Source organism: Nycticebus coucang, chromosome 4 (assembly GCF_027406575.1).
Source record: "Nycticebus coucang isolate mNycCou1 chromosome 4, mNycCou1.pri, whole genome shotgun sequence".
NCBI lineage: Eukaryota > Metazoa > Chordata > Mammalia > Primates > Lorisidae > Nycticebus > Nycticebus coucang.
This window is the reverse complement of record NC_069783.1, coordinates 120924941-120942091: the sequence shown is the minus strand read 5'-3', so window position 1 is coordinate 120942091 and position 17151 is coordinate 120924941. Positions and strand designations below refer to the sequence as shown.

Sequence of the window (17151 nt, the reverse complement as noted above, 5' to 3'; positions counted from 1 at the left end):
TTTGTTTGTTTATTTATATTCCAAAATATTGAGGGGGCACAAATGTTTTTGTTATGTGGATCGCTTTTGTAATGCTTTAGCCAGGGCTATAAGAGTGCCCACCATCCAAATAGTGTTTGCTGTACCCATTAGCTGGGGTTTTGCCCACTGCCTCCCCGCTCCTCTCCCTGCTTGATTTCCAAAGATTTTATTTCCATGTGTGCCCATCAGTTAGTTCCGATTTAATTAGAGAGTACATGTGGTGTTTGTTTTTTTGTTCTTGAGATCTTTCACTTAGGAGAATGGTCTCCAGTTCCATCCAAATTTTTGCAAAAGACATTAATTCATTTCTTTTTATGGCCGAGTAATACCCGTGGTATACATATACCACATTTTGTTAATCCACTCATGAATTGATGGGCACATAGGTTGATTTCACATCTTTGCAATTATGAATTGGGCTTATAATAAACATTTGAGTGCAGGTATCTTTTTGATAAAATGACTTCTTTTCCTTTGGGTAGATACCCACTAGAGGAATTGCTTACCATGGCATGGTAAGTCTATATTTCTTTGAGGAGTCTATGCTGTTTTCCATAGAGGTTGTACTAATTGGTAGTCCCGCCAGCAGGGTAGCAGTGTTCCTTTCTCTCTGCTTCAAGGCCAGTGGGGCTTCTTTTTTTCTTTCTTTTTTTTTTTTTGTAGAGACAGAGTCTCACTTTATCGCCCTCGGTAGAGTGCCATGGCATCACACAGCTCACAGCAACCTCCAACTCCTGGGCTTAAGCGATTCTCTTGCCTCAGCCTCCCGAGTAGCTGGGACTACAGGCACCCGCCACAATGCCCGGCTATTGTTTGGTTGCAGTTCAGCCGGGGCCGGGTTTGAACCCGCCACCTTCAGTATATGGGGCCGGCACCTTACCGACTGAGCCACAGGCGCCGCCCAGCCAGTGGGGCTTCTTAATAAAAGCCATTCTAACAGGGGTAAGATGGTATCAAAATTTGCATTTCCCCCATGATTAGTGATGTTGAGCATTTTTTCACCTGTTTGTTTGCCATTTATCTTCTTTTGAAAAACTTATGTTCATGTCTGCCCCTTGTCTTATGGGGTTATTTGTTTTTTTTCTGGCTGATTTGTTTGAGTTCTTTGTAGATTGCCCTGTTTTACATCCCCACCAGCAATGCATGAGAGTTCCACTTTCTCCACAGCCTCACCAACACTTCTTATTGTTTTATTTATCGTTAAAGTTGTCTAGGTTAAATAATTTAAATTTAAATAAAACTATATGAGTAATGTTAATGCAGAAAACTTAAGGGACAGATAATCAAAAATAAGGGTCAAGGGGCGGTGCCTGTAGCTCAAAGAGTAGGGCGCCGGTCCCATATACCGGAGTTGCCGGGTTCAAATCCAGCCCCGGCCAAAAACCACAAAAAAAAAAAAATAATAAGGGTCAGGAGTGGGAGGAGGAGAGAAATGTTCTGATTCTACCTGGAAACAACTCACTATGACTATTGTTGTATGCCCTTTCCTTTTTTTTTTTTTCTTGTGCACACCTGTATATCAAAGTGAACTTTCCTAGGTAAATGAGCCTGTTGAATTTTCACTTAATGACATGCCATGTACACTTTTCTATATCCCATAATATTTTTGAAATATATTTTAGTCTGACTACATGACGTGCTGGGATTAATTTGACCTGTTTAATGTGACCCAGCATTTTCTGCAACTTTCTTACTGTTCCAAAGAGGCAATGGATGATGACTCTTATCTATTCACCTTTGCGTACATGTCTTCAAGTCCTTAGGATTCGTTACTAGGGATCAAGTTCTGGTTCAAAACATATATACCAGTGCTATCAATACAGATATTATGTGAGGTGTAATAATGCTAAAGTTTCTAGTAACCGTATGTGGAATATAGTTGTAAATTTTCTAGTAGTCATATTAAGAAAAATAAAGGAGGGCGGCGCCTGTGGCTCAGTCGGTAAGGCGCCGGCCCCATATACCGAGGGTGGCGGGTTCAAACTCGGCCCCGGCTGAACTGCAACCAAAAAAAAAAAAAATAGCCGGGCGTTGTGGCGGGCGCCTGTAGTCCCAGCTGCTCGGGAGGCTGAGGCAGGAGAATCGCTTAAGCCCAGGAGTTGGAGGTTGCTGTGAGCTGTGTGAGGCCACGGCACTCTACCGAGGGCCATAAAGTGAGACTCTGTCTCTTAAAAAAAAAAAAAAAAAAAAAGGAGCAGTAAAATTAATTTTAATAGTTTAATTTAGCCCATAATATTTAAAATATTATCATTTCACCATATAAGCAGTTTTTAAAAGTTCAGATAGTGTACATTCTTTTTTTGTACTTAAGTATAGGGAAGCTGGTGCGTCCTTTCCATATTGGCTCATCTCAGTATGGATTGGTCTCCTCTCGAGGACTTAGCAGCCGCATGTGGCTTTTGGCTACCATAGAGGACAAGGCTGGTCTGTTCTTTTGTGTTGAAGCTTTTGATGATAAAGTGACAAAGTCATCTCCATCCCCCAAAAGGTTGGGCCAATTAAACTCCCACCAGCTACATGGAAGGGGGTGCATTTCCCTCAGGTTGTAATCTAAAACCAAAAATAATGAGTTTGAGCTGCCAGGAGCTGAAGCCTGTATCTGCCTGTTGTCCCCATGGCAACTGTGACCTGGCAGGGGCCTAGAGAAGGGCTCTGAGTTGAAGATCCAGGAAACTGGAAAAGGTTCCCTCTCCTACGATCCCTGGAGGGAATGACAGAGGGGCCTTCCCTGGGCCTTGGGAGCCTGGTGCATGCAGGCGAACCTGGTGCTCCAGATTACTCCTGAGATAGAGCCCCTGGGGGCCCAGGACTGGCCCAGGACCTGCCCAAGGGCACTGACAGGGATGGCACCCAAGGATGCATGGAGTGAAACCAGCTGGCCCCACCATTGCCCTGGAGGCTTCAGAAGTCTTCCTCCCAGTTATGGTGGTAGAGCCCTTGACTCCGGGGACCTGGGGACCCAGAGGTAGGAAATAGTCTTCCTAATTCTCTGCTTTCCATCAGGCAGGACTGAGGGATAGAGTGTGTCAGTGTGTGTGTGTGTGTGTGTGTGTGCGCGCGCGCGCTTGCATATATGTACGTGTGTACTTTGGATGCAATTAGCTGGAAACTGTTCACTACATATACCTGGTCTAGGATGGTTTATGCACCTTTTCCTAGCTGTGGCACCGTGGGCAATTCTCAGTGTTCCCATATGCAGAATGGGGACAGCATCATACCTACGGGGCTGATGGGAAGGTTATGTGAGCCCAGACTCATCAAGAGTGGAGTGCGTACAGAGCCTGGGACACAGTGGACGCTCAGTCAGTGCCTGGCCTTGTTGTCATGCTTATGCTTTACTTATTTTTTGAAATGTCGTTGTTGAGATAAAATTCACACACCATGAGATTTACCCATGTAAAGTGTGCCCTGTGTTTTTCCGCATAATCATAGGGTTGTGCAGCCATCAGTGCAATCTTAGGACATTTTTGTCATCCTCCAGGAGCAACTGGGTACCCAGTAGCAGCGACTCCCCTGCCCCAGCCCCAAGCAAGTGCTGGTCTGATTTCCATCCCTGTGGATTTGTCTATCTGGACGGTTCATGTAAATGGAATCGTACAATGTGTGGCCTTTGTGACTGGCCTCCCATAGTGCTTTCAAGGTAACTTATCTTTAATAGTATACTTACATCCCTAACAGCAAACTTATCTTTGTTTAGCTGTTTTCTCTCTTTTTTTGTTTTTGCAGTTTTTGGTCGGGGCTGGGTTTGAACCTGCCACCTCCGACATATGGGGCCAGCGCCCCACTCCTTTGAGCCACAGGAGCCGCCCTCTTTTTTTCTTTTTTTTTGAGACTTATTCTGTTACCTCAGGTAGGGTACAGTGGTATCATGATAGCTCATAGCAGCCTCATACACCTGGGTTCAAGCGATCCTCCTGTTTCAGCCTCCCTAGTAGCTGGGACTACAGGCAGGTACCACCATGCCTACCATGCCCAGCTAATTTTTCTATTTTTAGTAGAGATGGGGCCTCACACTTGCTCAGGCTGGTCTCAAACTCCTGAGCTCAAGGGATCCTGCCACCTTGGCCTCTCAGAGTGCTGGGATTACAGGCCTGGGCCACTGTGCCCAGCCGTGTAATTTCTAATCACTATTTCTTATCAGATCAGTGTATTTTGGGGGTTAGGGTTAGAAATTTCCCGTGATCACACAAAGGGAGGCAGTGTGGGGTAGCAGTAAACAAACAAAAACAATGTGCCCCACAAAGCAGAGCAACACATTTTCTGCCTGACAAACTGAGATCAAATTGTGGATCTGTAGCCGGGCGTTGTGGTGGGCGCCTGTAGTCCCAGCTACTCCGGAGGCTGAGGCAAGAGAATCGCTTAAGCCCAGGAGTGGGAGGTTGCTGTGAGCTGTGTGAGGCCACGGCACTCTACCGAGGGCCATAAAGTGAGACTGTCTCTACAAAAAAAAAAAAAAAAAAAGCAAATTGTGGATCTGCCTCTTCCTAGGTCAGTGACCTTGAGCAAGGGTAGATCCCTTCTGAGCCTCAGTTTATTCTGTTAAATGGGAATAATTCATCCCTCATAAGGTCATAGAAAAGATTAAATAAGAATATTCCTGGGGTGTGATACTCAGCCAATGAATGACTCATCCATAGCAATATTTATAGGATCCCTCAGCTGTCCAGATGTTGTGTGGTGAAAATTTTCATTGTGTTACTAACATAATATATATACATTGTATATTAGAGAAAAATCGGAAAACGTAGATGAATCAAAAGCAAAACAAAGTTTCTCCTTTTAGTATTGAGATGAGAGATAATTGCTATTATTATTTCAGGGGAAATAATTCTAGAACTTTTTTGTTACCTATATACATTTATATATATTTACATATTTTCCCTAACATGGGTTCATGTTGTTTTTTCGTGGTTTTTTTTTTTTTTTTTTTGGCCGGGGCTGGATTTGAACCCGCCACCTCCGGCATATGGGACCGGCGCCCAACTCCTTGAGCCACAGGCGCCGCCCTCATGTTGTTTTTTTAACAAGCTGTTTTTAGACAGCATTATTATGGAATGTATTTCCATGTCAAATATACAACTGTCACTTTTAAAGGCAGCATATTTTTTTTAACTTGGCTAAATATACTGTAAAGTGTTTGATCAATCCATTTTTGATAGTCACTTCGGCTGAGTTCAATTTTAAGCAATTTTAAAGAATGCAAAGGCGAACACATTGATGGAATCCTTGTTCTGTACCTGTTGGATTTTTTTCTTTTTTTAGGATGAATTCCTGTCAAGTGGAAATAGATTTTTTTTTTTTTTTTTGAGACAGAGTCTTACTTTGTCGCCCTGGGTAGAGTGCTGTGGCGTCACAGCTCACAGCAACCTCAAACTCATGGGTTCAAGCAATTCTCTTGCCTCAACCTTCTGAGTAGGTGGGACTACAGGCGTCCGCCACAACACCTGGCTATTTTTTTTTTTTTTTTGCAGTTTTTGGCTAGGGGTGGGCTTGAACCCGCCACCTCTGGCATATGGGGCCGGCGCCCCACTCATTTGAGCCACAGGCGCCACCCTGGCTATTTTTTTTTTAAGAGACAGGGTCTCACTCTTGCTCAGGCTGGTCTTGAACCTGTGAGCTCAGGCAATCCACCTGCCTTGCGACCTCCCAGAGTGCTACGACTACAGGTGTGATTCACCATGCCCAGCCCATTCCTTCTTAAGGGCAGCTACTATCTTGACCGCTAATGTTGTAGCTGAGTTTTATCTATTCTTGAACTTTATAGCAGATAGAATCATAAAGTATGTGCTCTTCTGTGGCTGGCTTCTTTTGCTCATTATTATCTATGCTGTCCATTTTCTTTGCTGTATACTATTCCCCATCAGAATCTACCACACTAGAGCATTTTATTTATTCCACCATTTTTGAGCGGAATGAGCTGAACATGAGTAGCTTCCAGTTTAGGCTGATTTCAAGTAGTACCACCATGAACATCCTCGCATGCATGCTTGGGTGAGAGGAAGTGTGTACTTTGGGGGGTATATACGTAAGAGTGAAACTGCTAGGCCATGAGTGAAGCAGGCCAGTGCTTCATATTAGAAATTCCTCCCCAGAGCTTACCTAACCTTTCTAACTGTCAGTGGCTACACTGTTTACTTGGGGATGCGGCCCCCCTTCTGGGGTCTCATGAGGAAGAGATGAGCCAAACAGTTTGGAGACACGCCCATGTGCCGTGGCCAGCCCTGTCCAGGTTGGCTGCCCTAATTAGCGGCCTGGGATACTTGAGGATTCTGAGCTGCAGATTCTTGAAGAGATCACAGTTTGACCTGGGGTCCAAAAAAACAGTGAGCAGGAAGTGCTATGACCAGTTGGTCTCAGAAATTAGCTGCCTCTGTAACAAGAGGAAAAAGGTGCTTACTGGGAGCCTTGTGATGGGAGATGGCAGCTCCCCAGCGCAGTACCTGCTCTGGAAGGTTTGCCTGACTGCATATAGTTCCAGGAATCAGACCTTTAGGCCTTCAGCAGCAAGGTACTGTGAGCAGATGGGTGATATCTGTAGGGCCAGGGGCTTTGGAGTTGACACACTTGGAAGCAAGTCCCAGCTCTGCCTCTGACCACTTGTGTGATCTGAAGAGAGAGCTCTGAGTTGCGGTTTTCAGATTATAAAACTGAAATGATAATGTCCCATCAGGTTTTCCGGAGGATGAAATGTGAAATGGATGTGTTTAATATTGTTTGATCCATAAAATAAGTAAGTCTCCAAGTTACAAATATCCGGCTGATAGACAATTCGCATTTAAGAATGGAGGTTGTGGGCAGCGCCTGTGGCTCAAAGGAGTAGGGCGCCGGCCCCATATGGCAGAGGTGGTGGGTTCAAACCGAGCCCCAGCCAAAAACTGCAAAAAAAAGAAAAAAAAAAAAAGAAGAAGAATGGAGGTTGTTACAGGTAATAGGCAAATGTACCTATTCCAACTTACATACAAATTCAACTTAAGAACAAACCTCTAGATTCCATCTCGTTTGTGACTTTCCCATAAGCACTTGTGTGTGGGTGTAACCCTGATAAAGCCTAGAACCCAGATGGCCCATCTTAGAGGTGGCTCTGTGGAAGAAACATGCCCCAGGAGTGAAAATAACATTAATAATAAATGAAACTTAGGAACTTAGTTGTCCTGAACCTCTCAAGGGGAATCCAGAGGCATCACCCAAAGCAGCAGTAACCAAAATTCTACTCTTTGCTCCACCAAATTCTCTGTACCTTTCTGACTACAAGTCTTCCGATCGCTTCCAACATCACCAGCCTGAGCTGCTGTGTGCCCTTTCCTACTCATCTTTTAATCTGACTGTCTGATGCCCCTTTCTCAGCTAGGAAAAAAACTCAGCTGCAGGAGAGGTAGAGGAGGAAGTCAAAATAAGCAGATGAAACAGGTTTCTCTTGGGAAGGACAAAGCTGGGAGAATGCCCGTCCCTGGAGCCATTACTAGTGACAGTTGTATTATTGTTACTAAGGGAGTCGGCACTGGTAGCCCTAGAGCTGCATAACCGCTAACAATGGGAAATCCTTCTGTTGCTTCTTCATCCAGATTTAATTTTGCCTTGGTGGGAGATGCTATGTGAGTGGGTGCAGAGGCCACTGGGGAAGGGGCAGAGGGATGTCTGTAGGTCCCTTCTGATAGTCCCAAGTTCAATAGTCATTGATGTTTTCTTCTGTCTTGTTTTCTTTCCTCAACTTCTCAGTCTCATCAGATCAGATCGAGCAGCTTCACCGAAGGTTTAAGCAGCTGAGTGGAGACCAGCCCACCATTCGGTAAGATCTGCAGCTGGGTTTGGGTGCTGGGCGTGTGCAGGGCCCTTGGGGATTTCATGTGCTATTCACTCTTCAGTGCTGGGTGGATCTGGAAGAGCCCTTGTGTTGTCCCATTTCTTGAAACAATTTTGATACTTTTGGTTTAAGCCAACATGTTCCCAAATAGGAGGGAAAGAGTCACTTCTGTTGCTATTGGGATCAGAAAATTATAACGGAGTGGAGGCAGTAGAAGAGAGAGAACTATGGAGCCAATTCCAAGACCTGAAGACCTGACTCCTTCAGATGGAATGTGCTCCCAGACTCGAGCTTGGATTCCCAGACACGTTGGAGACCTGTTAAATACCAGAATCGTGCCAGTGGCTGGGTGCACAAAGAGGGATCAGTCTCGGGACAGCTCAATCCAGGGGCTCAGGTGCTGCCATTGTAACCCATCTTTAGACTCTGTTTCCTCAAGGTTAGTTCCAGCTTCAGGAAAGATGGGGGCAGTGGCCTCAAATTTCTGTCCAGGAGAACTAATTCTAAATTACATTTGAATCTGTAATCCTTTAGATACCATCCAGTTGACGTTTGTGTGAGGAGGAATGACTTGAGCTGTGTTCTTTCTTAGATGGTGGTTGAGTATATTAAGAACTAGGTTTATGGTACCTCTCTGTCGATGACTTGATCATCATAAAATTGGTGAGGAAGCTTCAAGTTGAACCATAGCAAGCAGAGAACAACTTCCAGTGAATAGATTCCTACCACAAACTTTCTAACAGATGTAATTTCTTAAAATAAACATTGAAGGTCTGAAGGTTACAGTTGGAACTTTAAAACAAACCCTTTAATAGTCCAGGAAAACATCCTCCTTCATAGAATCAAATTTCTCCTAGGTTTTTTGGAAACAAACATGTAAATATGCACTTTATCTCTTGTCTGTCTAAACAGAGATGCATTGTTAATCCAGTGCATGATATACCCAAATCATCAATTTCAACAGCTCCAGCTTTGACGGCCTCAGCAGTTCTTGCAGTCTTTGGTCTCAGTTGTGTTCAGGGCAGACTTCATTATAATTAAGACTTATGCCTTTAAGGGTGGTGCCTGTGGCTCAAGGAGTAGGGCGCCGGCCCCATATACCGATCAGACCTTGGCCAAAAACTGCAAAAAAAAAAAAAAGACTAATGCCTTTAATTCCACTCTTCTCACCCACTGAGCCAGGTGGTGGAAAGACTTCCTGAGCCCAGACAAAAGTCATCTGGTTTCTCATTGGCTCTGATGGGGTCATGTGCATGAGTCTGAGCCAATCACCACGGTCAGGCAGAGGAAATGCAAATTTTCCCCCAGAGCCCTGAGAGTGTGAAGCCTCAGGCAAGCTTCCTCCAAGGGCAGGAATGGCGGGTGGATGGTTTCCCCGGGGTATGGTGGAGCCTCCTTGGGGTCATAGGCTGAGGAGTGTGTGCTCGGTGGGAAGGGCTCAGCCAGGCACTGGGGTCTAACAGGGTGGAGGCACAAGTGTATGCTGGATGTTAGAAAGAGGGGTGTCCCAGGGATGCTTTGCTTGTTCCTTCAGAAGTTGATGAGCACCTGCCCTGCACAAGGTGGTACCTGCACTGGTGGGTGTGTCTGCTGTGGAGGTCACAGTGGAGAATATATGAAGGTAGACATACCCTTCTCCTCAAGATGATTTTCCAGCAAGCAGTGGCCCTAGCACTGTAACAAGCTGCCTTGGATTCATTGTTATGGGTCTGGCTTCAAATTCCTAATCAAATGTATTTAACACTTTAGACTTGAGAGATGCAAAAGCAAAAACCCAGACGTCTGAAACAAACTGTATTAGAATCCTTCGTGTTATTGGCATTGGGCTGGTCACATCATTTTTCTGAGCCGGTCTCCTCATCCACAAAGTGAGAATGTTCATTTGGGATTTGATTGGAGCATTAAAGATGAACAGATGCCTGCGGGATGATTTAGCTCTGAGCTGGGTTCACAGGCATTAGGCAAATGGGGCTGTTGCCATTCCACCCCCATCCCTAGATTCTTAAGCCTTGATTGTCTATTTCCAGGGTGGGGGTGGGGGAAAGGGCTTAGGTGCTGTGTGAGGAGGAGGAGGAGAAGGATGCAAGGCTTTGGAGGCACCTCCAACTTTTAGGTTCTGGCCTCTGAGCCCCTGATTTTATTGTCCAGTGCCCCATCATAGGCCTTAAGGGGGAGAGTACTGTAATAGTGTGTGCTATCCTTTTCCAAGTAGGAATCCTGTTACAACATAGGTTTTGCTTCCACAGGTCTGGGGTGGGGGCCTGAGACAGCTGGTGCTTCTTATGTTTCTATCAAGTGCCAGGGTGGCTCAGTACTGTGGACAGCACACAGTAGGTCCTTTGCAGTTGGATGGGTGGAGGCACTGAGTATGTGCCGTCTCTCTGTGCTGGTGATGCAAAACTCCTCCCTCCTGCCTCGCTGGCCAAGCCAGGGCTTGGGAATGTGAGCCACTGGCCCTGCCTTCCCACCCTGAACCCCAGTTTCCCCTCTCTTGCTCCCCCAGGACTACCATATGCCTTGCTTTTGCCACAACTGCCCTCACACAAGCCCTGAATGTGTCTGCCTGGCAGGGTGGTTCTGAGGACCCAGTGAGCAGCCTCCTCTCCACAGCCTTTAATAGCTCCCCAGTGCTATCAGGGTCTCTTTATGTTCTTCATGTGGGGCCCACAAAGGTGTGCAGACACTGGCCTCTGCTTTGCAGTGCTGTGGTCTCATTGTGCATACCCTCTCCTCTAAGACACTTCTTGTGACCCGGAGGCCATACAGCCACTTCCAGCATTCACAGCACAGAATGTAACTACTCCCCAGCCTTCCATGGACCGCCCCCAGTGGACTCTGGCTACTTCAGGGGCAGGAACTTACTCATCTTTTTCCCTGGCCCAAGTGTTGAGTCCGGGGCTTGTAAAACAGTTGACACTCTGAGACCAGTTGAATGAATGAAGGAAAGAAAGAGAGAGCAAAGGAAGCAGGAATGAGTGTGACGATTACAAAAGCTCTTTGTCAACGGTAAAGCACAGCATGTGTGAGACCCGCTGTGGTTATCGGCATTTCCCTCATCAGGTTTACATGTTCCAGATGGAATTCAGCTGGGGACCTGGCACGTAGAAGCTGTCACAGATGTAACCTGGGAGTACTCATACTGGAGCCTGTTTTATGTGCTGCACAGCAGATGCTTGTGCCTCCAGTCTTACAAAACCCCAGAGGAAGTAGTGATAGGAGCCTCTGCTGTTCTCTTGCTGCAGATGGGGCAGGAAGGCTAAGGAGGCTGGGTACCCACTCTGGGGCCACACAGTGCATACGGGGATCCCAATAGAAGGAAGCTGTGGGCATTGCCTTGACTTGCAAGTGGTATCTAAAGACCTCAGTCTCCCTGCTTGGCCATAGGGGGGGTGAGGGAGGTGTGTTTATAATTCCCCTCAACCGCTCCCCTGGTCTCAAGAGTTTTGGTGTCAGCTGCACCCTGTGATGGCCCCTGCACAGCCCACAGGAAGGAGGTGACCCCACCACAGTCTTATGCAAACAGGCCTCCAGGAAAGGGCTCCTCCCAGCCTCCCGGAACTGCTTCTCTTAATCCTAATCCTCCCTCCAGGGCCTGGGGCAGGGCGGCTGGGGAGCTCTTAAAGGTTCCCATGGACTTTCCTGAGGACAGGGAGGAGCACCTGCAAGGTTAAGTGCTCAAGAAACATAGTAGGTGACCAGTTTTCTATCCCAGCATTTGCCAGAGGCTGCAGAATTCAGTGCTTTGTGGTCAGAGTGGATTTGAACTTTGAGGCTCTGAAGCATACACAATTTATTAAAGTTGCAAATTTAGAAATCCAATTATTTCAAGTGCAATGTACTAATCTTATTTGTCTTTATGTAAAGCCTACAGTTTTGAATGCTCACTCATAAGGGGCCTTTTGCTCTCAGATATTCAAAAGCCTCCTTGTGGGAGCCTAATGAGGTCATGGGCACCTTCACTCTCTGAAAGGGAGGAGGCAAAAGAAGCTGCACTGCCACCCCCGTTAGACTGGGGTGCTAGGGGCCTCCACTGGGGACCCCCAGTTAATGCCTTTCTCATGGGGTAGCATGTCCTCTCGAAAGAGAGAAATCCCATTCCTGGGCTCAGAACCCCCTGCGCCTGCAGGACAGCACCTCAGGTAAGTCTGGGAGTAGAGAAGCTGAAGGTATTGCCTGGGGGTCACTCAGGAAACCCCTGACAGAGAGAGGACGGTGCTGGAAGTCAGATCCCAAACCCTGCTGCTCTTTAATAAACTTCAATAAATTGCATATACCTTTGAAAAATCCCACAAGGTTAAAAACTTCCAAAATTGATTTTAATTTTAACCATCTTGATCTATCCATGTTGGGTCTGGTCCTGTCTGTTTCTGAAAAATCATGTCAGGACATCCCGATGCGGGTTTAAAGACCTACTGCAGGGCCTTACTTTGGTGTGCTTTTTCTTTTCTTTTTTTTTTTTTTTTTTTTTTTTGTGCTTTTTTTTTTTGGCCGGGGCTGGGTTTGAACCCGCCACCTCCGGCATATGGGACCGGTGCCCCACTCCTTGAGCCACAGGCGCCACCCATGCTTTTTCTTTCTTCTTCTTCTTCTTCTTTTTTTTTTTAATGAGGCTCAGTATCTAATTTAAAAAAAAATTATAGGTACTCATATAGTCGAGTACCTTTTCTTTAAGAGCCTATCCCCAATTGTGTATGCTTCAGAGCCTCAAAGTTCAAATCCACTCTGACCACAAAGCACTGAGTTTCTATCCCAGCTTTGGCAAAATGCTGGGATAGAAAACTGATCACCTACTATGTTTCTTGAGCACTTAACCTTGCAGGTGCTCCTCCCTGTCTTCAGAAGCTTCCCTTCAAGTAGGGAAGACCCTAAGTAAACATGTTAAAAAAGGTCATCATTTCTGAGAGTGAAGAAAACACAGACCTGGCTTCTTGCATTGTTTTCTTTCTCTGGTTGGGCCACTTAAGTGGCAAATATCTTAAATAGCAATTTGTAACTTCCTGATAGCATGCTGGCAGCCTTGCAGACACCCAGAAATAGACGTTACAGAATACTTCGAATGCAGTGGTGCAGGCCATTTGAGCTTTGATTAGATAAGAGTCACATTACAAAAATATTTTTAGATCCATCAAGCCATCGAATGGAGACATTCCTGGAGTCAGCGCGACCACAGACATGCATGGGGAAGAAAAAAGGACTCTGTGGTCACCACCAAAGTGCAGAACTCAATCTGATAGGCCAGATGTAAGGGCATGGGCAGAATGTCCCAACACTAGGTTTTCCTTACCCTTGCTATGTCCCCTTAGACATTAGTGCAGGGTCACGGGTGTGAACAAAGAAGCCCCGGCTACTATCAGCTGAGTTCTTTCCTGTTCAGGCACTGGTCTCCATGCTCGCTTTCATAGTCTGGGAGCCCTCTGAGGTTCACACTATTTATCCCCATTTTACAGGTTAAAAACTGAGGCCAGGGTGGCGCCTGTGGCTCAGTCGGTAAGGCGCCGGCCCCATATACCGAGGGTGATGGGTTCAAACCCGGCCCCGGCCAAACTGCAACCAAAAAAAAATAGCCGGCCGTTGTGGCGGGCGCCTGTAGTCCCAGCTACTGGGGAGGCTGAGGCAAGAGAATCGCTTAAGCCCAGGAGCTGGAGGTTGCTGTGAGCTGTGTGATACCACGGCACTCTACCGAGGGCCATAAAGTGAGACTCTGTCTCTACAAAAAAAAAAAAAAAAAAAAACTGAGGCCAAAGCAGTTAAGATCTCGCAGTAGGGCTACCGTTCAAAGTCAAAGCTGGCAAGTAGCCCCCAACCTGCTGCGGACATTGTTCTTTTCTAGAATTAAGTCCTTTTTAACCCAATAACTTTGCTTTTAACCTGTTTTAAACGTGAAAATTTCTTTTAATGCCAGGCCACGTCACCATTAGTACGTAATCAATTCTAGGAGTCAGGGATCCTCCCTTTAAAGCTTCAGTTAGGATGATGCCGGTTTATTCATAAAGAAGAATCTGCAGTGGCCTGTAACACTGCCCAGAAAAGACAGTGGCGGGAGGTGGCTGGGGCTCTTGCATCAATCTGGGGGACAGTGTGAGGGCAGACATGAGGAGGGCCACCAAGGAGTCAGTTTGGTGTGACAGGGTGCGGAGTGTCCCCAGGCTGGAAGCAGCTTTCTCAGTGATCATGGTTTATTAGCAGGCACTCCCATACAGCATCTTTAGAGAGGACGTTTTCCCTGGGCGGTTTATGCTGACATACCGGTGTTTAGGCCGGTCCTGCTGGGCTGAGGACAGCACCGTGAGAAGGGGCCTGCTCTTCCTTTCCACGCTGGGCTGTGTGAGTGGGAGGGTTAGTTGGAGCCAAAGAGTAAACTAGTGTTCTCTGTCAGGAAAAATCCTGATAAAGGAAACAGGGTAGACAGGGCGTGTCCTTTGGGACCCCAGTGAGACCGGAATGAGGAGAAGGGGGAAGGGAGTTGCAGGCAGAGGAAACAGTGAAACAGAGGCTGTGAGGGGCTCTCAGTGCTGTCAGCCTGGTGCCTGAGTGGGGAGAGGACAGAGGGCGAGTTGGGGGCAGATCAACCTCCCTTTTCTTTTTTCTTTCTTTCTTTCTTATTTGTTTTTTGAGACAGAGTCTCACTATGTCACCCTCAGTAGAGTGCTGTAGTGTCACAGCTCACAGCAACCTCCAACTCTTGGGCTTGAGGGATTCTCTTGCCTCAGCCTCCCAAGTAGCTGGGACTACGGGCGCCCACCACAATGCCCGGCTATTTTTTTGTTGCTGTTGTTGCAGTTGTCATTGTTTAGCAGGCCTGGGCCGGGTTCAATGTACGTGGCTGGTGCCCTAACAACTGAGCCACGGGCACCGAGCCCAACCTCCCTTTTCTTTTTTTTTTTTACTGTTGGGGATTCATTGAGGGTACAATAAGCCAGGTTACACTCCAACCTCCCTTTTCAACAAGCAGAGCACAGGCCTTGAGCTCAGAACCTGCACAGGCCAAGAGGCATTTCATCCTGGTTTAATGCTCCATTAAGGCCAATTTCAGGCTTATTTGCCTTCCTGCCCTCAGGTGCCCATGGGGCTGGTTGGACCAGCCTGGACACAGGTGGCTCAGTGTGAGCTGCAGCTGTGGGAATAGGCTCTGCTTCCCCTAGGGCTGGGGCAGGTCACTGCTATGGGGCCAGAGCTACCTCCCAGTGGCAAATGGCCCAGCAGAGGTGCCCCAGTGACCACCAGGGTGAGGGGGTTGCCCATGAGGGTTCCAGAGGAATAGACTTTCTGCTCCTCCTGGGGCTGTCATAGTGCCAGATTGTGCTAAGCACGGTGACATTTAATCACCCCACATACCCATGAGTGGCAGCAATGATGGTCCCAGAACGTGAGGCCCAGAGAGGCAGAGTGACTGAGCCACTATCACACAGCATTGGAAGAGCCTAGACTCCAGCTCTGTCACCCCCCTTGCTGGTTCCAACCACTTCCTCAGTCTCACCACTTCCTTCCTTCAACTTGTACATTTTTACTTTAAAAACAAGGTAGAACCACCAGCCCGAGCAAGAGACTCACGGCATTCTATCTAGGGTGACAGAATGAAACTTGATCTCAAAAGAAAAAGTGAGACTCATCTCTACAAAAATAACCCAGAAAAATCAGCTGGGTGTGGTGGTGGTGCCCCGGTAGTCCCAGCTACTCAGGAGGCTGAGGTAGGAGGACGGCTTGAGCCCAGGAGTCTGAGGCTGCAGTGAGCTACAATGACACCACTGCACACCAGCCTGAGCATCTGTGTCCACCCAGCCCCCAGCCCAGAACCCCATCTGGGACCCAGGAAGAGGGCAGAGCAAGTGTCCGGCTCATAGGGAGGGACAAGACTAAAAAAAGAACCACCACAGCGGAAGGCCAGGCTGGGATCTTCCTCAGCCCTTGTGATATGGGTTGGTTTCCGACAGCTTTTGAGGCCCAGCTCCACTTCAGAGTTCTATTTGGGGGTGTTGAGTGTGGGCTTCCCCAACCACTGCAGGCTTACTGAACCCCAAGCCTAGACCGCAGCAGGTCCCCAGATTCTCAGGGTAGACGTCCCACTCCCTGCTTACTGCTGGCCCCCAAGGCTGCCTCTCCCTCCTACCCCCGCCCGAGCCCCTGCCTACACTCACAGCTCAGAGTTCCGTGTTTCCCACGCTGGTGGAAAGGGAGGTCAGCAGGCTTCAGGGAGTGTCCCTGAGGACCACACAACCAGACCTAATGCTCACGAGCAGCTGCTCCAGTCTGGGGGCTTCCACACTACCCCAAGTCAGGGTCATTCTTTTTTTTTTTTAATTTCAGCTTCCTTGTTCATTCTTCTTCATTTGAAGTACTCTTTTCTGTTGTTCATTTTCTTCTTCCTCTGGCGATGTTTTTGATGTTAGTAGAGACGGGTCTTACTCTGGCTCACTGCTGTTCATACTGGTCTCGAACCTCTGAGCTCAGGCAATCCACCCACCTTGGCCTCCCATAGCACTGGGACTACAGGTGTGAGCCACCATGCCCGGCCGAGTCAGGGTCATTCTTAGCAGTGAGAGCAGCTTTGCCTCTCCACCTCAGTTTCCTACCTTGTGGGTGGTTGTGGGTCCTTAATAACAATGGCCTCTTGGGAATATACGTCCTAGAGAAAGCTCACTGCTGTTACTACCACTGCTAATACTGCTGCTGCTTCTATTGCCATCGTATTAAATTCCAACCTCTCTGTGTGTCTGGCCATATGCCAGGTACCTTATGTAGATTTTTATCAATTGTCTTGCTAACCCCATCATTCCCATGTTCCCCATTTTGCAGATGGGGAATCTGAGGCTCTGAGATGTGCTGGGCGTGAGATGGCCACACATCCTCTGATGGGACATGTCAGTTCTGTGCCCCTATCACAGATGAGGAAACTGAGGCTCTAAGAGTCAAGTGCCCATGGAGAGGGGGAGGGGAGGTTTGAGTGCAGGTCCAGGAGGTACCTAGGGAGACAGGGCAGAGGCAGCTGGGCTCCCAAGACATCTGCACACTCCTGCTGGGAGCGATGGGGCCGGCACCTGGGGCACTGGGTTCCCAGTGTGTTGGGCACCTGCCTTGCTGCTGGTGGTGGGAGGACAGGCCTCTCATATTGGATTAATTGTTGTCCAGTTGCACAGGTCAGGCTTCTCGAGGTGGATTCCTCCTCTGTCTCTCCTGGGACGTTGTTGTCTGCTCTCCTTTTGGGTCAGCTCAGGCCACAGGGTCTATACACTTTGGCCCAGGGAATGGTACCCAGCACGGGCTCAGGGAGTGAAGCTCTGTCCTCAGCCACCTTCTCTTTATCTCTAAACAGTACAACAATTCTGTGAGCA

At 47.6% G+C, this 17151-nt stretch overlaps 1 protein-coding gene across 2 annotated transcripts in view; it reads left to right on the top strand.

Annotated features, from left to right (window-relative positions):
* TESC (tescalcin) overlaps window positions 1–17151 on the top strand; it is a 48100-nt gene that overhangs the window by 14965 nt on the left and 15984 nt on the right. For both annotated transcript variants that reach the window (XM_053589307.1, XM_053589308.1), the window contains exon 2: window positions 7738–7807. In XM_053589307.1, the coding sequence (XP_053445282.1) occupies window positions 7738–7807 (70 nt within the window). The remainder of the gene's footprint in view (window positions 1–7737; window positions 7808–17151) is intronic.